The sequence below is a fragment of the Octopus sinensis genome, linkage group LG23, assembly GCF_006345805.1.
Source record: "Octopus sinensis linkage group LG23, ASM634580v1, whole genome shotgun sequence".
NCBI classification, from domain to species: domain Eukaryota; kingdom Metazoa; phylum Mollusca; class Cephalopoda; order Octopoda; family Octopodidae; genus Octopus; species Octopus sinensis.
In genome coordinates, this window is record NC_043019.1 from 4335505 (window position 1) to 4348304 (window position 12800).

General features: G+C 38.2%; 1 protein-coding gene across 2 annotated transcripts in view; it reads left to right on the forward strand.

Annotated features, from left to right (window-relative positions):
• Positions 1-5029, forward strand: part of LOC115223562 — a 53578-nt gene extending 48549 nt beyond the window's left edge. For both annotated transcript variants that reach the window (XM_029794199.2, XM_036512384.1), the window contains exons 10-11: positions 143-407; positions 4572-5029. In XM_029794199.2, the coding sequence (XP_029650059.1) occupies positions 143-407; positions 4572-4889 (583 nt within the window). In that variant the 3' untranslated portion in view covers positions 4890-5029. The remainder of the gene's footprint in view (positions 1-142; positions 408-4571) is intronic.
• Positions 5030-12800: the final 7771 nt, after the last annotated feature.

Genomic DNA, 12800 nt, shown 5'->3' on the forward strand with positions numbered 1-12800 from the left:
CCACAACCACCACCACCGCCTCCACTACCATCTCTATCACCATCACCACAACTGCCACCACAGCGACCACCACCACCACCAACACCATCAACCCCCACCTCTATGCTCTGCTATTCATTAACCTTACCTTATCGTATTACAGGCATGACATGAGCAGTGCTCTACAAGCATTCCTGGAGTCGTTGTACATCTACAACAAGATCGATCCCAACAACAGTGCCAAAATCGAGGTTCTTAACATCGTTGCCCACTGCAGTCTTCTTCAAGAGTCATTCGATAATGCCAGGGAATATTTCCAGGATGTTCTGCAAGTCAACCCCAAAGCAACTATGAGCTGTGTCCTAGAAGTTGAAGGTTACGCAATAGCTATGGAACATCTTGTCTACCTTAGTTTTGAGAGTTGTGAGGTATGGAAAATCACTGGGCTTTGTTGTTTGTTGTTTGCTTCAATAGTTGTTGTAGTTGTTGTTGCTGATGATATCACTTCTATATATATATATATATATATATATATATATATATACTCTTTTACTTGTTTCAGTCATTTGACTGCGGCCATGCTGGAGCACTGCCTTTAGTCGAGCAAATCGACCCCGGGACTTATTCTTTGTAAGCCCAGTACTTATTCTATCGGTCTCTTTTGCCGAACCGCTAAGTGACGGCGACTTAACACACCAGCATCGGTTGTCAAGCAATGCTAGGGGGACAAACACAAACACACACACACACACACACATATATATATATATATACATATATATGACAGGCTTCTTCCAGTTTCCGTTTACCAAATCCACTCACAAGGCTTTGGTCGGCCCGAGGCTATAGTAGAAGACACTTGCCCAAGATGCCACGCAGTGGGACTGAACCCTGAACCATGTGGTTGGTAAGCAAGCTACTTACCACACAGCCACTCCTACGCCTATATATATACAAAAAAGGGTGAATAAATTTCGCCTAGTAGATTTTTCGGTATGAAAAAGACCATATTTGGTAAGAATTATATTAATTATAATAAAGGGTTAATTGCAACAAGTTGCTCAAAACCACATACCGAAAATATTAGAAATAGATCACTATTTCTCCTACTAGTAAAAAAGTTTCCACAAACAAACAGAATTTATAACCCGTATATATATATATAAGAGAAAGAAAATAACGAAATCCCAGCCTATTGGATTAATTATAGATGAATCGTTTCTGGACTAGAACCAAAGTTCATTTCCTTGTTAATATAATATTTCCTATAAATCTAGAAATGCTTGGAAAAAAACTCACCCATTACACCTGCTCGATCAGGCGACATTGAACGATCTAACGGTCCGCTAGCATCTCTACATTTATGGAGACTTTTTTATTAGTAGGAGAAATAGTGATCTATTTGGCTGCTATTTCTAATATTTTCGGTATGTGGTTTTGAACAACTTGTTCCACTTAACCCTTTATTATAATTAATAAGGGTTATATATATATATATATATATATCCACATCTTTGTCTATATATATACATTCTCTTGAATGTTGCCACTTGATATGAAAATGTTTGTATTAATGGAAGACCTCTATAATTGGCTGATGAGTGCTCAGCATTTTAAAGCTGTTGTAATACTTACAACATTTAATAAAATGATGTAGTACGAAACGATCGTACCAGGAGTGGCTGTGTGGTAAGTAGCTTGCTAACCAACCACATGGTTCCGGGTTCAGTCCCGCTGCATGGCATCTTGGGCAAGTGTCTTCTGCTATAGCCCCGGGCCGACCAATGCCTTGTGAGTGGATTTGGTAGACGGAAACTGAAAGAAGCCTGTCGTATATATGTATATATATATAAGTGTGTGTGTATATGTTTGTGTGTCTGTGTTTGTCTCCCTAGCATTGCTTGACAACCGATGCTTGTGTGTTTACGTCCCCCGTCACCTAGCGGTTCGGCAAAAGAGACCGATAGAATAAGTACTGGGCTTACAAAGAATAAGTCCCAGGGTCGATTTGCTCGACTAAAGGCGGTGCTCCAGCATGGCCACAGTCAAATGACTGAAACAAGTAAAAGAGTAAAAGAGTATATATATATATAAGTTCAGCAAAAATTTAGATTTAAATGAATATGGTACTTAATTTAGATGCACCAGAATTCTGTATGGTGTTATCCATAAAAATCCGTGGAGTGATTATAATCAAAATAAGCAACAAAAATGACTCTGGTAATTTGGTACGATCGTTTCGTACTACATCATTTTATTAAATGTTGTAAGTATTACAACAGTTTTAAAATGCTGAGCACTCATCAGCCAATTATAGAGGTTTTCCATTAATACAAAAATTTTCATATCAAGTGGCAACATTCTAGAGAAGGTATATATATAGACAAAGATGTGGATATATATAATATATATATATATATATATATATATTCATGCAGACATGGCTGTGTGGTAAGAAGCTTGCTTTCTAACCCCATGGTTCCAGGTTCAGTCCCACTTCTGGAACTTTGGGGAAAGTGTCATTTATTATAGCTGTGGGCTGACTAAAGCTTTGTGAGTGGATTTGGTAGATGGAAACTGAAAGAAGCTCATTGGTGGTATGCATCTCTTAGATACCCTAAATTATAATTTTAATAATAATGATTACCTTTGAAGGTTTTTATTCCCATGCTAGCCACCTGATAAGATTGGTATTTAAATAATGATCTTATCCTTATTTATATAAATTTATATATTTATTTTGTCATTATATTCACTGCGGTGGTATTTTGGCCATATCACATGAGGAGATTTAGGCGGGCAATTTAAACTGGTCATGTGCATACGTGCATATATATGTATGTATACATTCGTATATGTAAGTATATCGTATGTGTATATATATATATATATATATATATACATATATATCTTTGTATTTATGTGCTATCTGAGTATATTCCACTGATGAAGGCAGAGCATTTCTTATGCAGAGCCAGAAATCCTGCGGCCTTAAGTCGAGCAAATCGACCCCAGGACTTATTCTCTGTAAGCCTAGTACTTATTCTATCGGTCTCTTTTGCTGAACCGCTAAGTTACGGGGACGTAAACACGCCAGCATCGGTTGTCAAGCAATGTTGTGGGGGGGGGGACAAACACAGAAAACAAATACACACACACACACACACGCGCACACACACACACACACACACACACACACACACACACATATATATAATAATAATAATATTAGGGAGTAAATCCAAACTTACAGGGAAAAATTAGATTTAGGATTAAATCTAATTTTACGGTATAAATATATATATATATATATTAAATTTATTTTGTTTCTATGTTTTTGTTTATGTTTTTCACTGTTTGATTTGCCTAATAGTGGTTTTATCTCTAATTTAATATATATATATATATATATATATATATATATTTGTTGAAATGGAAAGATGAATTTTCTTGTTACAGATTATTCAAAAGTTTAACCGATACCTGGGTAGCAAAAATCACAGCAGAAAAAAACACGGTTGGAGATAAGACCATTTGGTGTTGCAACCGTGCGTTGGTGCGGATAATTGAAGTTCAATATAATTAGTGAATGGAAGAAATGGAGTTGAACGAAGATTGTACAGAATTCCTTTTATTACATTCTACTCATGTTTCAAAGGCCACAATTTTCCAAATTCTGATTAAATAAGGATACCATATTGCAGCTTTCTCTTCAGGAAAAACCAGGAATTACGTTGTCAGAACAAAACAAAACAGAGGCGCAGCAAAGCAATTCGAACGAGGACGCTCCTTAAGAGCACATGGGCAAACTGTTTATCAATGTACGTTGGTGGGGGCCGACAAAAGGTCCGTTGCAATAATTACAGGTCAGGCCGCGGTCAAATCTAGTAGGTGAGGAATTAATGAGAACAACGGGTGTGGAGATGTTCTGTGTGACCAAAACTAATGTTCTGAATATTTTAAGAATACAGGGTGTATTTTTTAGGGGCGAGACAAAACCTACCTAAAAGCATGTATGTGTATACTAGCCTATGTGTGCGCGGCCGTATGTTGGCGGGGGGATCTAGATAATGAGCACTGCTGAAAAAAGCCTGTCACGCGGCTGAAAAAATTCTGTGTTCGTGTGTTCGTCTGTGGCCTGCTTGTCTAAAAATTAACATCGTCAAAGAATCATAAGGGTATATATAATTCCAGCGTTTGCTTCTAAAAAAAACCGACCAATCTCCTAATGGGAGTAATTTCCCCTTGCAAGAGTTATTCATAGATTTTTTAAAAAGTTTTTTCAAAATTTATTTCCAAAAATTATTTTCATTTTAATATGGTAACAAGGTGTTAATTGTCTTAGGTATCATTTATATGTAAGATAAGTATGACGCCGCCAATGGGGACATCGAAAAGCCGTCATATATACGATGGGCTTCTTTCAGTTTCCGCCTACCAAATCCACTCACAAGGCTTTGGTCGACCCAAGGCTATAGTAGAAGAATCCGGAACCATGTGGTTGGTGAGCAAGCTACTTACCACACAGCCACTCCTGCGCCTATGTTTGTTTATGAAATTTAATTCTTAATATTTTGTTTTTATTTTTCTAGGACCAGATGGCTGCTTTGGAGAATCTTCTAGAAGAATTACGTCAGATCAATAAACTTAGTGTTAATATGGAACAAAAAATGCAATATTCAAGTGCCATTGCCAAGTACCAAGGACTGAAAATACATCTTCTTAAAAAATTCGACTACCGTAACAAAAGAACCGGCCTCCTTATAGATTCGCTTCCTGTAATTTGTGACATCTGCCAAGACTACAAACGTTATGTAAATTGCTCACAAGAGAATTATATTTTTAAGTTGTGTGGATTGAGATCACATATAAAGGACTTTGATCTTCAAGAATTAAGTTTACAAAGTTAAATGATTATTTCACTAACATTGTTCAGCATTTTTCCATGGAAACGGTTTATTGGTAAGATAAGATGAAAGGGAAATGATGAATCAGATGAGACTAAATTCCTTATTCTATTATATTCTAATAAACTTATTTGTTCTCTTTACTCCTTTTACTCTTTTACTTGTTTCAGTCATTTGACTGTGGCCATGCTGGAACACTGCCTTTAGTCGAGCATATCAACCCCAGGACTTTTGCCGAACCGCTATGTTATGGGGATGTAAACACACCAGCATCGGTTGTAAAGCGATGTTGGGGGGGACAAACACAGACATACAAACATACACACACACACACACACACACAAATACACACACACATATATATACATATATACGACGGGCTTCTTTCAGTTTCCATCTACCACAAGGTTTTGGTTGGCACAAGGCTGTAGTAGAAGACACTTGCTCAAGGTGCCACACAGTGGGACTGAACCCTGAACCATGTGGTTCGTAAGCAAGTTACTTACCACACAGCCACTCCTAGCCTATAGGATAAGTGCCAGACTTAAAAGATAAACAAGTACTACGGCCAATTTCTTTGACTGAAAACCTTGAAGGAAGTGCCCCAATATGGCCACAGTCTAATGACTGAAACAAGTAAAAGATACAACATAGAAGACAGCTTTATTTGTAGAGAGGGGACACCTAACACTAACTAACACACCCTTTCAGCTGTATTGGGTTCTCCTTTTTTATAATTACCTTTATTTTCCTACTGTTTCTTTGCCCTCACCATCACATTCTCGGTCACTGTTGTGCTCCTCTGTACTCCGACACCCTCCAAGCTACACTTCACTTTGCCTTACTAATGTGCCTACTCCCGTTCATGTTTCTTGTCTGTATGCCTACCTCCCTCCGTACTGCTTGCAACAACTTCTCCAGTACTTCTCTCTATTATTAGCCCCGCCTCTTTTTTTAAATAAAAAGTACTTCACCATCCGAGCGTGATTGTTGCCAGAGTGGCTGTCTGGCCTCCGTGCCGGTGGCACGTAATAGACATCATTCGAGTGTGATTGTTACCAGCATCACTTCACTGGCACCTGTGCCGGTGGCATGTGTAAAAGATTCGAGCGAGGTCGTTGCCAGTACCGCCTGACTAGACCCATTCCAGTGGCAAGTAAAAGCACCCACTACACCCTTGGAGTGGTTGGCGTAAGGAAGGGCATCGAGCTGTAGAAACTCTGCCAGATCCCGATTGAAGCCTGGTGCAGCCATCTGGTTCGCCAGCCCTCAGTCATTCGTCCAACCCATGCTTGCATGGAAAGCAGACGTTAAACGATGATGATGATTCCCTTGACACACTCACCTCTTCATCTTCTGAAAGAAAATGCCAAGAATTTGTTGCACAAAGATGTTCAGGTATTGAAATGTGTGCTAGTTGGTACTATCTGTGCTCTTATGTTTATGACTAATATTATCTCAGAATTGAACTTTCTTGTATATAATATGCATTATTATATTAATCATTCACTGATCATTTGAAACAGCTGTAAAGACAAAATCGTATTTGCAATTTTTAATATTAATACATCTGTTATTGTTGGTCTATCATTCTTCAATATGTCTGTATGCATATGCGTATCTATCTATCTATCTATCTATCTATCTATCTATCTATCTATCTATCTATCTATCTATCTATCTATCTGTCTGTCTGTCTGTCTGTCTGTTGTCTGTCTGTCTGTCTGTCTGTCGTTCTTTCTATCTATCTACCTGTCTGGCTGTATGTATGTATGCATGTATGTATGTGAGATATATATATATATAATATATATATATATATAATATATATATATATATGTGTGTGTGTGTGTGAATGTACGCACACACACACACACATATATATACATATATATACATACACACACACACACATATATATGCATGTATGTATTTGTGTATATTTATGTGTATGTACATACGTATGTGTGTAAGTGTTCATGTGTGTATGTATGTGTATATATATATATGTATATATACATATATTTACACATATACGTATATAAATATGGAGAAATTCAATTTTAAAATGATTTAAAATGAAAAACACTTCTTTATGTTATAATTTCTATTCATATTCTGTGAATTGTATGAGTCACAGAAAATAAAGTAGGAGAAAAACCAATCTACCTTTCCTTAGAAATTTATGGGCCAAAGTTGTACAGTGGTGTTACCACTATGAGTGAGTGGGGGAAGTTTGCTATTGGCTTCCCAGAACCCTTTCAGGTTACCAACAGGATCAACGATACTCTTTCTTTTTTCTCAGCTTGCGTACATACATACACACACAAACATACATACACGCATACATGCATGCATACATAAACACACAAACATACAAACATACATACATTTATGAGGCACCTTGGGCAAGTGTCTTCTGCTATAGCCTCGGGCCGACCAAAGCCTTGTGAGTGGATTTGGTAGACGGAAACTGAAAGAAGCCTGTTGTATATATGTATATATATATATATATATATATATGTGTGTGTGTGTGTGTGTATGTTTGTGCGTGTATGTTTGTGTGTCTGTGTTTGTCCCCCAACATCGTTTGACAACCGATGCTGGTGTGTTTACGTCCCCATAACTTAACAGTTCGGCTAAAGTGACCGATAGAACAAGTACTAGGCTTACAAAGAATAAGTCTTGGGCTCGATTCGCTCGACTGAAGGCGGCTGCTTCAGCATGGCCACGGTCAGATGACTGAAACAAGTAAAAGAGCGTATATAACATATATACCGTAAATCCTCGAGTATATTCTGCTCCTGAGTATAATTGGCAGGGTATTTTTAGGGGACTGTACCTCTGAAAAACCTAAACCTTGTGTATAATACGCACCCCTTCTCTAACTTGAGTCAAGGAGGTCTATATACCGTCCTTGGTTTGTAAAACTGTATACAGTAACGTCCTATATTATTATTGTATATATAACATAATGCAAACGTGTAGCTTTTTTGTGCATTTTGTTTGCAGAAAATAAAGAAATAACAGTAATAACGTTTAATAAATGTTGCTTACTGCAAGTTATGGATGATTCTTTTATGACTTCATTACTTTCAGGCTTAGCTTAAGGTATTTTCGCCCCCGACATCACAAAATGAGTCTGAATAAAAATTGCCGGACAGCAAATAGAGACTCGGACATTGCTTAGAAAATATTTTTCATTTTTAACCTCGTATACAGTACGTACTAGGGATTTTGACCTTTAAATTTTTGGGAAAAAATGCGGATTATACTCGAGGATTTACGGTATGAAAAAAAGTGTAGTTAAAAATTAAGTAGAAATATCCATACAAAATATCAGTATTGCCTGAGAAAAATTTTAGGTCCAATGAACTTGTATGATGTCATCCCGGTACTTTTGAGCTTCTGTGCTACTGCTGCATAGTAATTAAATTTTGGAGGAAAATGCGGATTATACTCGAGGATTTACGGTATGAAAAAAAGTGTAGTTAAAAATTAAGTAGAAATATCCATACAAAATATCAGTATTGCCTGAGCAAAATTTTAGGTCCAATGAACTTGTATGATGTCATCCCGGTACTTTTGAGCTTCTGTGCTACTGCTGCATAGTAATTAAATTTTGGAGGAAAATGCGGATTATACTCGAGGATTTACGGTACTTATCAGATGTGAATGTACTATCAAATGTCAAGGAAAGAGATGACATTATGTGGAACTTACAGCTCTTGTACTCTGACTGTGAATTCTCATTTGTACCTATCATCATAGGTACATTCGGTTACGTCTTTTACTCTTTCGCTTGTTTCAGGCATTTGACTGCGGCCAAGCTGGAGCACCACCTTTAGTCGAGCAAATCGACCCCAGGACTTATTCTTTGTAAACCTAGTACTTATTCTATCGGTTATCTTTTGCCGAACCGCTAAGTTACGGGGGACGTAAACACACCAGCATCGATTGTCAAGCGATGTTGGGGGGACAAACACAGATACACAAACGTATACACACACATACATATATATACGTATACATATATATATATATATATATATATATATTTATATATATAGGCGCAGGAGTGGCTGTGTGGTAAGTAGCTTGCTAACCAGCCACATGGTTCCGGGTTCAGTCCCACTGCGTGGCATCTTGGGCAAGTGTCTTCTGCTATTACCCCGGGCCGACCAAAGCCTTGTGAGTGGATTTGGTAACTGAAAGAAGCCTGTCGTATATATATATATATATATATGTATGTGTGTGTGTTTGTGTGTCTGTGTTTGTCCCCCTAGCATTGCTTGACAACCGATGCTGGTCGTCCCCGTCACTTAGCGGTTTGGCAAAAGAGAGCGATAGAATAAGTATTGGGCTTACAAAGAAGTCCCGGGGTCGATTTGCTCAACTAAAGGCGGTGCTCCAGCATGGCCGCAGTCAAATGACTGAAACAATTAAAAGAAAGAATAAAGAATATATATATATATATATATATATATATACGATGGGATTCTTTCAGTTTCCGTCTACCAAATCCACTCACAAGGCCTCGGTCGGCCCGAGGCTATAGTAGAAGACACTTGCCCAAGATGCCACGCAGTGGGACTGAACCCGGAACCATGCGGTTGGTAAGCAAGCTACGTACCACACAGCCACTCCTACGCCTATGTACCAACAAATTGCCCCAAAACCTAGAAATAATCGGTTTCCCGGGAAATAAAGCAAAAGAAACTGATACGGATTCTCCAAATCCAATCTATTAGTGGCACAGTGGAGATTTGTAAGACATTCCAAAAGTTCTGCATGTAAGATTCTTATGTGAACAGAAGCACACACTTAGGTGTATGCACGGACAGTTAAACCAACACACGAATTCAACCACCAGGAACTCCCTTAACTCAAAAAGTTTTGTTGCTTTGTCAGTAACCAGCTTAAACTCTCTCAAGAACAACATGAATTAAACGCAAAGAAAAATTATACATACATAATATTATTATTAAGGTTGCCCCCTAGTTATCGAGTATGGCCATTGCACGAAGCTTAACTGTTACTGGTGCTGTGATCGAATGTGACCTTTTAGCCCAGCTAAAGATCTAGAATATCTTGTACAGAATTGGCAGCTAAAACCTTTACCCGCAATAGCCGGCTGTAGTTGTAACTGGGCTTCATGTACCTTTGCATGTCGTTTAAGTCCTCCTGCCGAATTACACTCTCTTCCACATGCCTGACATATATGATTAGTATGGTGTGTAACACCACCACCAGTGGCCAGGTTGTCACTCATCTGTCTCGCTTTATGACTACATACATAATATGCATACATACATACATATACACGCACATACATACATACATAGATACATACATACACACATACACTAATCTTTATATATAAAATTGAAGTTGTGTGTGTGAGACTCTGTCTACCCCGATTTAGATTCCTAACTACTCCCACATTTTGCGGTGCAGTGTAACCAAAAGCGGGTATCTTATAGTCGTCATTCATATCGACCCCTTCTGGATATTAGCGCGCGTCTACGATGAGTCTACGATTTAAAATAAAAATTACCATCATTTTTCCGCATTTTTAATGATTTTTGCTCGGGTTATATAGGGAAGTAACTCTCTAAAAATACTTATATAGTTATTTTCCTTACAAACCCGAGCAACGCCGGGCGATACTGCTAGTATATATATACAGACACACATACAAACATGCATAGTTACACACACTAGCAAATCTACCCATTTACGATGGAGGCATAAAATGAGGGAGGGGAGTCATAACCGCGGTATGTATTGAGAAATGTGTAAATGGACTTTGATAGATTACTGGGTGATGTCTTAGAAGAATCACATTATTGCTGGTGATACAGCATTCTGTTGCAGCTATACGACATGTGTTTGCAACTAAGTGACATGCGATGACGATTCACTCCCGAACTGAAATAGGACCCCAGCTTCTGTATCACGAATGGTTATGTAGACCACTCCGAACGAAAACCAGACCTTCCTTCGACCACCACATAAAATTTATTAAGAAAAAAATGTTATTTAGATATACTTATATTTTAGTTGTTTACACTATTTTAATGCTTGATTATACTTTTATACATTCAAAGTCCACAAATTTCTTTACTTAAATTATGAATCTTTTCGATAATGTCAACATGATTACAAAACTTCTTTGTAGACAATATTTTCTGTTTATTCGACACTAATATTCTGGAGTCTGTTGCTCTACTTATAGCGACGTATAACTGGCCGTGTGTAAACATCGGAGTGGGTCAAAATACACCTACACGATCTAGAGTCTGGCCCTGTACTTTGCTGTGAATGCGCGAGCGGAATCTTTCAGGTTGCCAAAAATCAAACTAAAACTTACCTCTCACTGTTCTATTCGAATAATGTCTGGATGTTCTAGTGCCATGCGTTATTTTGATTGACAAGACTTGAGATGTAATCAACAGCTCTTCGGTTAGTTGTTTCGAATCCTGCTCGAGACTGACACACTTCAATAACCACAAAATAAATTTCTTTACTACCCACAAGGGGCTAAACACTAAGGGAACAAACAAGGACAGACAAACGGATTAAGTCGATTATATCGACCCCCAGTGCAAAACTGGTACTTTATTTATTGAACCCGAAAGGATGAAAGGCAAAGTCAACCTCGGCGGAATTTGAACTCAGAGCGTAACGGCAGACGAAATACGGTTACGCATTTCGCCCGGCGTGCTAACGTTTCTGCCAGCTCGCAAAATAATCACACACACTATATACTGACACACACTTTTTCCATTTTATTTTCGCTATTAGCCCTCCTCGCGACCCGCTTCGTATCTACGATGGGGCTTCGAACAATACGATAAAAATCCAGAGTTACTCGTGGTCAGTGAATTTTCGATAAAAATGCGAAGGCGGTTTATCAATTCAAAAATCGATATTCACGAAATAATCATACTTTCTGATTTTTTAATGCTAAAAACCTTCCTGACGACCGTCTTTGTAATCCCGAAAAATATCGTAACCAATTTGTCTGGCCGTCTGGCCATGAAAAGGGAACAGACATAACGCCCTTTAATATAGTAAGACAGAAAACCTGCCCATCAACGACGGGAAATAAAAGGATAGTATCATAAATCTAAACCTAAATTCACGAACTATACGGGTGGCGGAGAAGAAATCCAAAGTTAATCCTCGTCGCTGAGATTTTAACAAAAAAAAATCAAAGGTGATTTATTAATACAAAACTCAATATCCACGAAATCATACTTTTTCACGTTTTTTTTTCGTTAAAAACCTTCTTGATTACCTCCTTCGTAATCCCCCAAAACATCGTGACCATTGGTCCAGCTGTTTGACCGTAAAGAGGGGACAAACAGACGGACATAACACCCATTATAGTAAGATTCAAACATAGGTATACATAGGTATACATACGTTTCGAGCCTACGCTCATCGACAGAAAGATACACAGAAAAAAACAAGGAGAGGAAAACAGGAGAATAAAAAATGTGTGTAGTGGCTAACGATCTATCATGGCGACTGAACATACATACATACATACATACATAATACATACATATAGACATACATACATACACATTAACCTGTGCAGCATGCATATGGAGAGCCACGTAGACAAATATTAGTACGCTCTTATATACACGCGCGCGCGCACACACACACACACGCACATAGAATCGCAAACACTTATGTGCATGCAAATACCCACACCCACACACATCAACACATACATACATACATACATACATACATACGTACGTACGTAGGTACGTACGTACGTACGTACATACACATGTACATATTCACGCATACACACACACACTCACTCACACAGACACGCACACATGTCACACACACAGCTACTTGTGCGTGCACACACATAGCCGCTCATAAACT